Raw genomic sequence first — 15,119 nt, forward strand, 5'->3', positions numbered from 1 at the left:
GCACGTAGGTGTTTTTAATTATTTTTGATGGTGGTGGCTTCACACTGTATTTTCTTCTCTTTCAGTCTTTTTTTTTTTTTCTTCTTTTTTTTTGTCTTGTGGTGTTTTTGAAACCGGGTCTCACTATGTAGTTCAAGCTTCTCTGACTATGGCCCAGGGCTGCTAGAACTTGAGATATTCCTGCCTCCTCAGCCTCCTGAGTGCTGGGATTACAGTGCATGTTCTCTCTTTTCTTAAATCTTACCTGCTAAGCCCATTTAGACTTTTACATTACTCTTTCTTTTTTTTAAACCCTTTATTCTTCTGAACTGGTAGAACATTCTTTTTCTTTTTCTTTCTTTTGTTTTTTTGTTTTTTTAGAATTTCTTTGTGTAGCCTTGGCTGTCTTGGACTCCCTTTGTAAACCAAGCTAGCCTTGAACTCACAGAGATCCACCTGCCTCTGTGCTCCTCCCCACCCCCCACCCCCCCAGTGATCAAAGGCATGTGGCTAAACTATGCATGGCTAAAACTTTCTTTCCTTTTTCCTCTTTACTAGATTGTGAGCTCCTGGAGAGACACGAATATGCTTTATTTACATTTGTCCCTTTAACCATATCAGAGTTGCATGTGTGTATTTGTGTGTGTGTAAGTGTGGTGTATGTGTGTTGTATTTGTGTTGAGTATATTGCACTTACTGGATTTAGAGGTGCTGTAGTTCAAACCCAGGACTGTGTGCTGTCTGAGCATGTGCTTTGTTATTTTTCACCCAGTCCATAGCAGTTTTTTTTTAACCCTTCATCTGTTGAAAGACATTTGAGTAGTTTCTCCTTTTTGCCTATTAAAGTGAAGTAGAACATTTATCTATACTTTGCTGTCTGAAAATAAGTCTTTATGTTTCTAGGGTATTGTCCTAGACTGTCCTAGACTATGTCATAATTTGGTGTGTGGACAGTTAGTCAGCAAAATTTTTATTACATCTCCAGGCAGGAAAAGTTTATATTCTTACTCAGTTCTGAGGATAAGTTCAGATGATAAACATTTTTTTGTGTGTGAATTCATTTCAGTATACTTTAATAATTTAAATGTATTGTTTCCCATCTATAGCTGATGGTGAGAAAGAAGATCAGTTTAATGGAAGTCCTCCACGACCCCAGCCACGGGGACCACGAACTCCTCCAGGACCTCCTCCGCCTGATGATGATGAAGATGATCCTATGTCTTTGCCAGGTATAGAGTCTGTGCTAGGGTCTCCTCCCACCCACTAGTCATACAGGGTGCTGCTTCTTGTTTCTTGTAATTTTTAAGACAGGGTTTCTCTGTGTACCCTTGGCTGTCCTGGACTCACTTTGTAGACCAAGCTGGCCTCGAACTCATAGAGATCTGCCTGCCTCAGCCTCCTGAGTGCTGGGGATTCAAGGGGGTACTCAGTGGGTGCTTATTAATTCAAGAAAAACATAAGGTGATCAAGTGTTAATGATTGCTGTCTCTCTTCAAGCTCCCTCGTCCTGTCATATATTCTTTGTGTTTTTCCTGTTGGCAGAGTAGCTTGTTAGATAAAATGTTAGGTAATTTGAAGCTATACCAGTGGTGCTTTGAAAACAGTATACAGTATATGTAGTATATAGCACATATATACATAGTATATATAGTATATATAGTGTAGAGCAATCAAAAATAAGTAGTGTGTATTGGTAAAAACAGCTCAGCTAATGAAAAGAAACATTTCACATATACTACAGAGCATAAAATACTATAAATTAGTATACTTTATTAATTGTTAGTACAAGAAGTTATAGTGAATGCTGTGAGTGGGACTATTTTTAGTTTGGATCAGGGTTTCTAGTTTAGGCTGGCCTCAGATTTACTATGGAGCTGAGACTGGCCTTGAACTGTTGATCTTTCTGCTTCTACTTCCCAAGTGCTAGGATTAGACACATCCGTCATCTTAACAATTTTAAGTTATTAATCTACCATATTTTAAAAATCAGCATTTGTGAGCTAAATTATTGAACATGTGCTAAGTGGCTGTAGGCTCTAGTCCTGCTGCCTTGTGCTATTTAAGTCATTGAATAATCTGCTTTAAATCTCCTTTTTTCAGTGTCTGGTGACAAAGAAGAGGATGTTCCTCATAGAGAAGATTACTTTGAGCCCATTTCTCCTGATCGGAATTCTGTCCCCCAGGAAGGTCAGTATTCTGATGAGGGGGAAGTAGAAGAGGAACAGCAGGAAGAGGGAGAAGAAGATGAAGATGATGTGGATGTAGAGGATGAAGAGGATGAAGATGAGGATGACTGCCATACAGTAGACAGTATCCCTGATGATGATGAGGAAGATGAAGAGGAAGAAGGTGATGAGGATGAAGAAGGTGAAGGTAGGTAATGTTAGCTAGGACTTTTTGATTTTAACTACTAGAGACTAGCTACGTGTTCTTTGAGCATCACAAAGTTTATAACAGCACTAAATCAGTTGGAAGAACCAGGTGTGGTGGCAGCACTCAGGAGGTAGAGGCAGGTGGATCTCTGTGAATTCAAGGCCAGCCTGGTCTACAAAGCGAGTCCAGCAGCCAAGGCTACACAGAGAGACCCTGTCTCGAAAAAGCAAAACAGCAACAAAAATGGATCAGAAGCGCTCTAAGGGGTCATGTAGTTTGGCCTCAAGACGTGATAGCAAATAAGGTCTCTTCTGTCTGTCGTTCTCTGTCAACTTACTTATTTTTGTGATGGTGTTAACCTCCTCTTTTTAACTAACTAGCCAGAAGTGCCTGACTGTCATCTCCCTGAGGAGCGGCTTTACTTGGCTTCTAGATTGAGTTGCTGCTTGGTACCATCAACATTAGCCAGGGAAGCAGGGTCTAAAAATGGGCCAACTTTCTAACCGTACATGCCACATAGATACTTTAACAAGATGCTGCGATAATTTTACAAACCTGTCTTCTGGGTGGCTCAGTTAGAAGTACAGTGGCTGAATGGTGCAATTCTTTGGTTTTAGGTTTTAGTTTTAGTCAATTGACAAAAATGTCTTTAAAAATTCTTAATTTGCCAAGAAATGGCATGTAATACTAAACGCTTACGCAAAGTGACAATTTGCCTTGACTTTAAAAAAACAATGAAGGTGGTTGTGGAATTAATTGCAGGGCCATTTATGAGCTGGATCATTGCAGGCATTTATGAGCTCACAAATACATAGTAATTCTAAAACAACTCTCACCCCCATTGTTTTTATAAGACAGACACATAGTTAAATTCTAAGTGATACTTTTTTTGTGTGTCCTCCATTCCAAGATTGCCAGGTAATCATGTTTAGATTTCGTGTGTATGGCTGGCATATAGTTAGATTTATGCATCAGTTTTCTTATGCAGGACAACTTATCAGAGAAGGCAAGGATTAGCAGGTTAACTGACCTACTTGTATCTGGCTTGTTTGAGAGTCAGATTCCCAGAGACTTGTCCTTTCATGAGTGTGTTGCTAAGGCTAAGCAAAGAACTGTCAAGAGAGGACAAGTAATTTTCTGGAAACATTTTATTTTTTCAGTTATTTTTACACATTTTTACTCCTTAATGGGTAGGCAATAGTATTGCTAGGCGATAAGGTAAAGGTAGTCTTTAGTTTGTGATTAACAAAAGAGACTTTTTTTTTTCAAGATAGGGTTTCTTTATGTAGTCCTGGCTGTCCTAGAACTCACTCTATAGACCAGGCTGGCCTCGAACTCAGAGAGATCCACCTGCCTGGGTATCCTGAGTGTTGGGGTTAAAGGGGTATGACACCATGCCCAGCTAAATATATTTTATTTTTAATTCTGTGTAGATCTGTGTCTGTGTATGGGCAAGTTCAAGTGAGTACAGGTTCTTGAAGAGGCCAGAAGATGGCATTGGATGCCCTGGAGCTAGAGGTGTAGGTGGTCGTGAGCCCTCTGATGTGGGTGCTGGGACTTGAACTCTGGTCCTCTGGAAAAGATAGATGAACATTTCTTCAGCCCCCTACAATATGTTTTCCTGAAAGACTTGATCTTGTGATTACATTATTCTCTTTCCTTTTTTTATGTTTGCATGCATGTATATATGTTGTGTTTTGAGAATAGGCATATGTGAGTTGGTCATAGCACAAGCTTAGGTGTCAGTCCTTGTCCTCTACTTTGAGACAGGGCTCTTATTGTTCACAGCCTCACACTCCAGGCCTCCTGGCCTGCAAGCTTCAGGGATGCTCTTCTGTCCCATCTTGATAAAGGAGCACTGAGGTCCAGCCTTAGGTATGTTCTGGGGTTTACTCAGAACTCAGGTTCTGAGGCTTGAATGGAAACACTTTACCTACTGACCCATCTTCTCTAGCCTGTCTGTCTGTCTGTCTGTATATGCATATGGAAGCCAGAAGTGTCTTTTTATCACTTTCTCTCCTTATTTTTAAAAACATGGTCTCTGAGTGAACCTGGAGCTCATTGTTTTGGCTAGGCTGGCTGGCTAGCTACCCCCGAGATCCGCTTGTCTCTACTTCCCTTACCTTCAGTGTTGGGGTTACAGATGCATGTCACTGCACCCTAACATTTATATGGGTCCTGGGTTCTCGGACTCTGATGTTTATGCTTATATAACCATGGAACCATTTCCCCATCTTTGGTGTTTTTCATGGCGCTGGGTATCAGAACCTAGATTCTTATGCTTGAGTGCCAGACACTGTACCAACTGAGCCATCTCCTCAGTCTCCTTGTCCCCCTTTTTTGGGATTGTCATTTATTTATTTATCTATTTATTTATTTATATTTTGTGTGTACAGTTGTTTTGCCTGCGTGCATGTTTATGTACCACATGCTACAGTGTCCACAGAGAGCAGAGGGCATCAGATCCCTTGGAGCTGAATGGTTGTGAGCCACCATGTGGGCACTGGAAATGGGACTTGGGCCCTTGGGAAGAGCAGCAAATACTCATAACCTTTGAGCCACATCTCCAGTCTGTGATGGAGTGCTGATGTGTAGCCTAAGCTGGCTTGGTACTCACTGCAGCTCTCTTGCCTTTGAGTCCTAGGATTACAGGCACTGAGTACCATGCCTGGTTTGTAATAGTCTTATGTATCTTTTGTTGTTTTTTTTCTGAGACAGGGTTTCTCTGTAGCCTTGGCTGTCCTGGACTCCCGTTGTAGACCAAGTTGGTCTCAAACTCACAATGATCTGCCTGCCTCTACCTCTCAAGTGCTGGGATTAAAGGTGCGCACCACCACGCCTGGCTGTTTTACTTATCTTTACCACTGGCTGTCTTGGACTCCGTTTGTGGCCCAGGTTGAGTTCTAACTTAGATCTGTCTGCCTCTGTCTCCCCGAGATCACAGGGCATGCACTATTTTTTTTAAATCTTAAAAATAACCTTGGAGCCAGGTGTGGTGGTGCATGCTCACCACTTGGAAGGCAGAGGCAGGTGGATCTCTGTGAATTAGAGGCCATCCTGGTCTACAAAACAGGACAGCCAAGGCTACACAGAAAAACCCTGTCTTGAAAAACTAAACCCAAACCAAACCAAAACCTGTAACTGGGCATGGTAGCATGCAGCTTTAATCCCAGTACCCAGAAAGCAGAGGCAGACAGATCTTTCTGAATTCTAGGTCAGCCTGGTCTAATAATGAGACATTGTCTCAAATAAATAGATATAAATAATTAAGTAGAATTAAATTAAATTTTGGGCTGCCATCCCCAAGACCCGCATGGTGAAGGAGAGGACTGCCTCATGCTGGTTGTCCTCTGATCTGCACACATGTGCTGTGACACATGTCCCCCAACCCACATAAATAAATGAGTAAATAGTAAGTTTATTTTTAAAAATCTCTGAAGAGGCTGGGGAGAGGGCTCAGTGATTAAGAGCATGAATTGCTCTTGTAAGGACCCAAGTTTGGTTCCCTGAATCCCCACTGGGCAGCTCAGAATTGCCTGAGGCAGTCAGCCCAGGAGCAGTCTGACACCTGTGGCCTCCTCGGGCACTGAAGTGCACATAGCCATACATAGATACATGGAAAATTAAAAGTAATTAAAAAATTTAAGTATCTCAGAACTTCCCTTCAAAGAGAGGGATTTTTGTTATTTTGTCTGTTTTTATTTCTGTAAGGAAAAAGTGTCATCACAGAATTAATTATAATGCTCAATAGGCATAATGGAGAAATTAGTAAGCTTATCCATCATTATCCTATCACAAATTTTAAATATTGTCAATTCTTGTTATGAGTAGGTAGGATCAGAAGTTGATTTTTTTTTCCAAGTAGGACAACAGTCATTGAGAATGCTTGGTTTACCATGAAACAAGGTTATTGATCAATCAGTGTTCACGCAGTAAATAAGAGTGATGTAGTGCCTAAATACTGTTTAAACATTTTTCAGGGGATGATGGTTACGAGCAGATCTCTAGTGATGAAGATGGAATTGCTGACTTGGAACGTGAAACTTTTAAGTATCCAAACTTTGATGTTGAATACACTCCAGAAGACCTGGCGTCTGTCCCTCCTATGACATACGACCCGTATGACCGGGAGCTGGTGCCACTCCTGTATTTCAGCTGCCCCTACAAAACTACATTTGAAATTGAAATCAATAGAATGAAGGATCAGGGTCCAGATAAAGAAAATTCAGGAGCAATAGAGGCTTCAGTGAAGTTAACTGAACTGCTAGATCTGTACCATGAAGATAGGGGTGCAAAATGGGTAACTGCTCTAGAAGAAATTCCAAGTTTAATTATAAAAGGATTGAGCTATTTGCAGTTGAAAAACACAAAACAAGACTCCCTTGGCCAGTTGGTAGACTGGACGATGCAAGCTTTAAATTTACAAGTAGCCTTTCGCCAGCCCATAGCCTTAAATGTCCGGCAGCTTAAAGCTGGAACCAAGCTTGTGTCCTCATTAGCAGAATGTGGGGCTCCTGGAGTCACAGAGTTGCTACAAGCAGGAGTGATCAATGTATTGTTTGATCTCCTTTTTGCTGATCATGTCTCATCTTCCCTTAAGTTAAACGCTTTTAAAGCTTTGGACAGTGTCATTAGCATGACGGAAGGCATGGAGGCATTTTTAAGAGGTACGCAGAGTGAGAAAAGTGGCTATCAAAAACTTCTAGAACTCATACTTCTAGATCAGACTGTGAGGGTTGTCACTGCTGGCTCAGCTATTCTTCAAAAATGCCATTTCTATGAAATCTTGTCAGAGATTAAAAGACTTGGTGACCACATAGCAGAGAAGACGTCATCTGTTTCTAACCACGGTGAACCTGATCATGACACAGATGCTGGACTGGAGAGAGCAAACCCAGATTATGAGACTGAAGTAGAGGCATCTATGGACATGGATCTTTTGGAATCCTCAAATATAAGTGAAGGTGAAATAGAAAAGCTTATTAATCTCTTGGACGAGGTTTTTCATTTAATGGAAACTGCACCTCATACAATGATCCAACCGCCTGTAAAGTCTTTCCCAACAATAGCACGGATTACTGGACCTCCGGAGAGGGATGACCCGTACCCTGTTCTCTTTAGGTAAGACATCTCATGAGTCATTGGAGAAAATAGGGTCAGGAGCAGTGAATGGTTTCTTTAGCCAAGTATACATGAGAGGTTGAGAAAATAGGCATGGGAAGTAATGTAGTGAGTTTTGGAGTGCAGAGTGGGGTTAGAACTTCGGTTGAGTAGTTTTTACCTGTAACAGTAGGAGATGAAATATGGAGGAGCTGAGGAGCAGGATAGGAAAGCATTCTCAGGTGACAACAAAAGCAAGTAAGCAGTGAGGGTGCGGGGCCTGGGATGGAGCTCAGTAGGTGCTTGTCTGGCTTGCAGAAGCCTCGGGAAGTGGGAGCACAAAGATCACAAGCGTTATGTCATCCTTGGCTGTGTGGTGAGTTTGAGGCCAGCCTGGGCTATGTGAGAACCTGTTTCTTAAAGTAAAAAAAGGGATGAGACAACAGCCAGAAAGGCGTGTCGTGCACAAAAAGGAAGATTTTTATTTCATGTTTCTGGAATGGGCAAGCACAATGGGAAGAGTGACAGTTTAAAACTCAGTAAGGAGGGAGATGTGTACAGTGTGGGAGGAAGTGCTCAGTTACTGGAACAGGGTGTGCTAGGAGCTGAGGTTTAAAGACGTATGCCAGGTGTGGTGGTATGTACCTTTAGTCTGAGCACTTGGGAGGCAGGTAGTTGGAGCTATGTAAGTTCAAAGCTAGCCTGGTCTCCATAGGAAGTTCCAGGCCAGCCATTCCTACTTTGTGAGACCCTGCCAGAAAAACAGTCTGGTTTTCAAATGGCAAAAGAGTAGAAAATATGTGAGTATGCAAATGTAGTTGCTTTTGTAATATTGGCGACAGATACCAAGGAATTGAGGCCCTTGATACTGGTAACTTTTTTTTTTTTTTGAGACAGGGTTTCTTTGTGTAGCCTTGGTTGTCCTGGACTCCCTTTGTCGACCAGGCTGGCCTTGAACTCACAGCAATCCATCTGCCTCTGCCTCCCAAGTGCTGGGATTAAAGGCGTGTGCCACCACTGCCTGGCTGGTAACTTCATTTTTAATAAAACAGGAGGTATAAAGTCATGTCCTGATGGTGGCTGAAGGTACTAGGTGGAAGGAAGGAAAGAGCTACTTTCAAACATATACACTGGGGCTTAAGAAAACCTAAGATGCTGTCTTGACGTATTTGTGCGATATGGAAGAATATCTCAAATTAGTTGGCACCCACCTTACAAGTGGGTCTTTGTAGAGATAGCCATGTGAGCTTGCTGTATTAACTGCTTTCCAGATAGTCTGTAAGAAGTTAAGGATATACTTGGGGTCATCTTGTCATTTTGAATTATCTTTGGGTTTATAGAAAGCGGTCACTGAGGGTATTTATTTATTCATTTAATTATTTATTGGTTTTTTTCGAGACAGGGTTTCTCTGTGTAACAGAGTCCCCTGGACTCCTAGACCAGGCTGGCCTCAAACTCACAGAGACCTGCCTGCCTCTGCCTCCCAAGTGCTGGGATTAAAGGCCACCACCGCCTGGCTAGAAGGTATTTATTATGAATACTGTGATATTTGTGAACAATTGTTACAAACATCGTAAAAATATTCTGGAAGCCCCAGTTCAAGCAGTGAAAGGATTAAAGGATTTGTTTTTAGGGCCTGAAGCGATGGCTCAGTGGTTAATAGGACTTGTCCTCTTCTTGAGTTTGGTTTCCAGCACTCACATGGTGGCTTATAACCGTCAGCAACTCCAGTTCCAGAGGGTCTGGACTGTGTGGGCACTGTACACACATGGTGCATAGACACATACATGCAGGCAAAAGCCCCTTGCATATAAAGTGAAAATTAATCCTAAAAATTTAAAGTCAAGTTTAGTTTTTGGTAAGTGTAAATTCTGACCTTTCATCTACTTATTAGTAATACTTTAACAGGAGTTTACAGAAGTTGTTCTGTTACCATGTGTAGTGACTACATGTGCAACGTGTTAGACTTTCAAACTTAAGAAAGTAAAATACTTTTTGTAAGTCAAAGTTAACAAATGTACATTAAGTTAATCTTTGTGAAGTTTTTCCCATTTCAAAATTTTTGGGAAAAACTATTTTTTCCTGAAACTGTTTAAGCTTCATTTCTAAAAAAACTGATTTTAGAAGAGCTTAGCTAGGCATGGTGGCACATTATAATTCTAGCATTCATAAAGCAAAGGCAGGAGGATGGCCGCATGTTTGAGACCAACCTTGCCTACACAGTGCCAGTCCAGCCTAGATTTATAGTGCCTTACCCTGTTTGAAAGCAAAAACAAAAACCACAGTTGTCAGTAACATTTATTATGTCTGTTCTGTAGTAGTGGGTACATTATAACTTCTCTCCTCCTAAAATTATATATACTAGGGGCTGGAGAGCTGGCTCAGTGGTTAATAGCACATACTGCCCTTGCAGAGAACCAGTGTGATTCCCAGCACCCATGTTTATAGAGGCCAGTAACTCCATTTCACAGGGGATCCCATGGCGCTAGCTACTTCAGGTCAGATCTTTAAAAAAAATGTTATGTATATGAAGAAAAGTTCTGGGGCTGGTAAGATGGCTCAGTAAGTAAAGGGACTTGCCACTAAGACTGGAGTCCTCAGTTTGATACCCAGAACCCACATAATGGAACGAGAGAACCAGCTTTCTCAGGTTGTCCCCTGATCTGCACGCATGCATGCACGCTAATGGAGAGAATCAGAGCTTTTAGATTGTCCTCTGATCTATACATGCATGTGCGCGTGTGTGCACCGACACAGACACACACACATACGCAAAGTATTAAAAAAAGAAACAGTTTTGAAGCCAGAGCCTGGTAGCTGACTCCAGTAATCCCATCACTTGGTAGGGCGGAGGCAGAAGGATTGCCATGAATTTGAAGTTAAACTGGGCTACAGAGTTTGAGACTAACCAGAGACCCTGATTCAAACTAAAAAAGGAATAGTTCTTACATTGTATTCTGGAAAAACAAAAAAAACAAAAAGCCCCCAAACCTGATGGTTAGTAGTAACTACTTATATGTTGTAATTTATACTTTGTAATTTTTTTCTGTGGTGATACTAACTCATCCTACAGTAAAAATCTAAGTCCACGAGATGTTCCTGTGCTATATAGATAGTATATTCCCTGGGTACACTAATTCACAGGGACTGGTGTTTTTTTTTTTCCTTTTTATTTTTTATTAAACTTAAAATTTTTTTTACATATACATTTATATTATCACACATTTATACAATAAACTACCTATAGCAAGAGGAACCATGACACAGTCAAGAATTATATAAATGTTACATTCTCAGTGTTTTGGCTATTTGTATTTGACAGTCTTGAAGAAAACGTCTTTTCTATCTTGGTGTGCCTAAAATTCTGAATGTAAATCAATATCATATCCCATCATTATCAACTTAAAACATCTATCTAGACCTAAAAACATACTAACCTCTAAACAACTAAGCTTAATTGTAAAACTAAACTACCTGGTCTTCAACCCCAACAGAGACTTGAGAAGGAATAAAATTGATTAACCTGAGTATACAGGGAGTGCAGGTTAGTAGCTTTCCAGATGAGAAGATGACAGAGAAAGTTTACTACATGAACATTCACCCAAAACTCTATAACATTGGAGCGTTATCTTCAGCCTTCTGGCCCAATATATCTGACAGACATATTTGTGAAGTAGGAACTATTGAGGACTTGGCTTATTCTGTCTTGGCAGAGTTTGGCTATTGACTTTGCCTGCATCCAAGTTTGCCCTTTTTAAGGCAGAATTCTGTCTGTGGTAGAAACGAAGACATTTTGCCCAGTGACTTGTTTGCTATATTTGAAGCCATCTCTATAAGGAGGTTCTTTGATGCTCATCATCCTCTTTGAGATAGGCTGGCTGTTGCCAGGAGTTAACCTGTCTCATTGTTAGTGAATGTTTAAAATAATAAAACATTTAAAAATGCCATAAGTTGTATGTCTCTGAGGTTTTTGAAGACCTTACCTATTTTACCTTATCTTTCTATACTTGTATCTATCTGTTGCACCTAAGATGTATATTCTTGTGATTAAAAATAGACTAGTAATTGATATGACCATGATTTGATCAACTAACAATTAACTTGTATAATTTATTTATCCTAAACTGACTGCAATAGCACTTTCAAAGTATTGGAAGTAAACTTTGTATTATAATTGAGTTATATGGGTACAATACCTCATATTAGAGTAGAAATATGTATAATATGTGTAAAGAATAATCTTACATTTGAATTCTATACTACTGTATCTAAAATTACACTTATTTTGCATCTATATACAAAATTCTATACCAGTGAATTAAAAATAACCTTGTGAGTGACAACTGAGGCATTAAGTTGAGTAGATTCACTAATCTACTCTTTGTTCTATCTTCCCTGTATATTTCTATATCCCCCCTTCTTTCTTTTCAACCCATATCTCCAAACTTAGGAATGTATGGTAAAGGAAAAGAGAGACATTGCTGAGTCTAACCTTGTTTTTCTCTCTAAATACAGACTGGTATTCTATAAGTAGTGAAATAGGACCATTTGGTAGGTGGTTTAGAAACAAGAATCAGAATTAGTCATGATGAAGTAAAAAAGAGAAAACCTGGCTGGGCATGGTGGCGCACGCCTTTAATCCCAGCACTCGGGAGGCAGAGGCAGGCGGATCTCTGTGAGTTCGAGGCCAGCCTGGTCTACAAAGCGAGTCTAGGACAGCTAAGGCTACACAGAGAAACCCTGTCTTGAAAAATCAACAACCAACCAACCAAAAAAAAAAAAAACCAACAACAACAACAACGGAGCACGCGAACCGCGAACCTGTCATTGGTCATTTCTTCAGGATCTGTTGAATATTTTTTACTTTATTTGATGCCACAGAAAAGAGTTGGTACTCACATTGTAATAAGTAATAACTATTTCCATAATTAAAGCCGTTCATATGTTTACTTTATCCAGTCTGTGTTTTGAGTAAAGGAAGATGCTTTGCACCTACCTGACAAGTGTCACTTGGCTTCCACAGGTATCTTCACAGTCATCACTTCCTGGAGTTGGTTACCTTGCTTCTGTCAATTCCAGTAACCAGTGCCCACCCCGGTGTACTGCAAGCCACAAAGGATGTTTTAAAGTTTCTTGCACAGTCACAAAAAGGCCTCCTCTTTTTTATGTCAGAATATGAAGCAACAAACTTGTTGATCCGAGCTCTGTGCCACCTCTATGATCAAGATGAAGAGGAAGGCCTTCAGTCTGATGGAGTTGATGACGCCTTTGCCTTGTGGCTGCAGGACTCAACTCAGACTCTGCAGTGCATTACCGAACTGTTCAGCCATTTTCAGCATTGTACAGCCAGTGAAGAGACTGACCATTCAGATCTCCTGGGCACCCTCCACAATCTTTACTTGATTACTTTTAATCCTGTGGGAAGATCGGCTGTTGGCCATGTTTTCAGCCTGGACAAAAACCTTCAAAGTCTCATCACTCTAATGGAGTACTATTCCAAAGAAGCCCTAGGGTAATTTTCTACTTACTCCTTAAACTCTCAATTACATTAGAAAACTAGATCACTAATGGGTTAGTGTCCTTATGAAAGAAGGTATGTATGTATGTATACCTTAAGATACACACAAACACACACACACATATCTACATATCTTTTCTCATAACATGTAACTTGATAATTACACATTAGAATAGCAGGAATTTCTGCAGTGTGGCTGGTAACCAATGTGGTGGATTTTCCCAGCTTCCTTCAGTTACCACCTGGTGCTGAGAAAGGTTGCAGCTACAGTACCCCTCTGCCTTGTGTGAAAGGGACTCTTGGAGCCCAGAAGTACATACCCTAAGTTAGTGCCCACACGCTTTCACTTTCACCACACTCCTCATTTTGCAATTGCTTTGATTGAATTGGAGGGATTGAGGAAGAGAGAGTGATATGGAAGAGCTGCCCAAGAGGGCAGAGGAGCTTGGCATACAAGGAGAGAGACCCGCTCTCTTCCTTGCTTGTGTCATGAAAAACAGGCAAGACTGGGCATGTTCAGGGCGGCATGATCATAGTATCATACAAAACGGTAGCATTCAGCTAGCGGTTTGCCTTCACGATGGGGTACTGGTTCACTACTTGTAATTCTGAAAGGCAAACTACAGTGGCTTCTCTGCCTGGTAGTGTAGCTTTATTCTGTAATGGAAGACTGATGAGGAATGTAGAAGATCACATTTGCTCCTGTTTTTCTAGGTTAGATGAAGATTTTAAAGGAGACCAATGAAGTATACTTTCTAGTATTCATTGCTCATGAAATATGCTTGTTAATATTTCATTGTTCACTTGTTCTTGTTAATTTTGCTTTCTGCTGTAATGTTTATGAGTTTGTTTTTGTGAGTTGTCTCTCCTTCCCTATGGGTTTTGTTTCTGTAGATTCAACTAACAACAAATCAAAAATGTTGACATTGCTTCAGCATGGTGGAGCATGCCTATAAAGTTGAGGGCAGTTTGGTCTACAGAACAAGACCCTATCTCAAGATTACAAAAAAAAAAAAAAAAAAAAAAAAAAGCAAGGGAGAAGTGCATCTGAGCCTGGCAAGGTGGTGTATGCCTGTAATCTCAGTACTTACATGGCTGAGGACTGTGAATTTGAAGCCATCCTTAAATCCTTTGCCACACAGTTTTAGGCTAGCATGGATCATAGAGTGAGACTGTCTGCACTGAACATGTATAAGCTTCTTTTCTTGTCTTTATTCTGTATACAATGCAACATCTATTTGCATAGTATTTACATTGTGTTAAGTATCCCAAGTAGTCTGGAGTTGAATTTTAAATAGATGGGAAGATATGCACACATTATGTGACACTGTGCCATTTTATATGAGGGATTGGTGGCTCCATACATCTGCAGTCTGTAGGGGCCCTGGAACCAGTACTCCATAGATACTGAGGGATGATGCTTTTCAGATGAATTGAATGTGAAGTGTAAAATCTGGTTATTTTCAAGAAGTTAGGTGATGTCAATAATGTTGAATTGTAAATTTCCTTGATCTCTTTAAAACAACATGCAAAAAATGTCTAAAAAGTATTCCTGAAAAAGTATTTTCATACCCCACATTTAAAAACCTTATTTTATTTCAGTGATTCCAAGTCTAAGAAGTCAGTAGCTTATAATTATGCATGCATACTTATTTTGGTGGTGGTTCAGTCTTCCAGTGATGTCCAGATGCTAGAACAGCATGCAGCATCTCTCTTGAAGCTTTGTAAAGCAGATGAAAATAATGCTAAGTTGCAAGGTATGGTATCTAGAATTATTTTTTAACATTTGTGATACATGAAGAGAAAAGGCTGAATTCTTGAAATTGTTGCTGTATCATGTTTGTGTGTATGTTCATGTGTGTGTGAGTTTGCATGCATGTGTGTGCACGTATAGGTCTTGAGGCTAGACCTTTCTCAACTGCTCTCCGCTTTATTATTTGAGATAAGGTCTCTCACTGGATGTGGAGCTTGCCATTTTAACTAGACTGGCTGCCCGACAAGCCCCTGAGCCACATCTGTCCGCCACACTAGTGCTGGTGTTACAGCTGTGTGACGTCTCTTTATACTGTGCCTGGCTTTCACATGAGTGTCGGAGATCTGAACTGAGAGCCTCATGGTTTTTTGCATAGCTGGCACCTTGCTCACTGAG

General features: G+C 40.5%; 1 protein-coding gene across 2 annotated transcripts in view; it reads left to right on the plus strand.

The window, feature by feature from the left end:
* VIRMA (vir like m6A methyltransferase associated) overlaps positions 1 to 15,119 on the plus strand; it is a 62,389-nt gene that overhangs the window by 17,510 nt on the left and 29,760 nt on the right. For both annotated transcript variants that reach the window (XM_084798855.1, XM_084798854.1), the window contains exons 6-10: positions 1,086 to 1,208; positions 2,080 to 2,352; positions 6,333 to 7,473; positions 12,476 to 12,964; positions 14,573 to 14,727. In XM_084798855.1, the coding sequence (XP_084654981.1) occupies positions 1,086 to 1,208; positions 2,080 to 2,352; positions 6,333 to 7,473; positions 12,476 to 12,964; positions 14,573 to 14,727 (2,181 nt within the window). The remainder of the gene's footprint in view (positions 1 to 1,085; positions 1,209 to 2,079; positions 2,353 to 6,332; positions 7,474 to 12,475; positions 12,965 to 14,572; positions 14,728 to 15,119) is intronic.

Source organism: Acomys minous, assembly GCF_964271855.1.
Source record: "Acomys minous genome assembly, chromosome: 1".
Classification (NCBI taxonomy): domain Eukaryota; kingdom Metazoa; phylum Chordata; class Mammalia; order Rodentia; family Muridae; genus Acomys; species Acomys minous.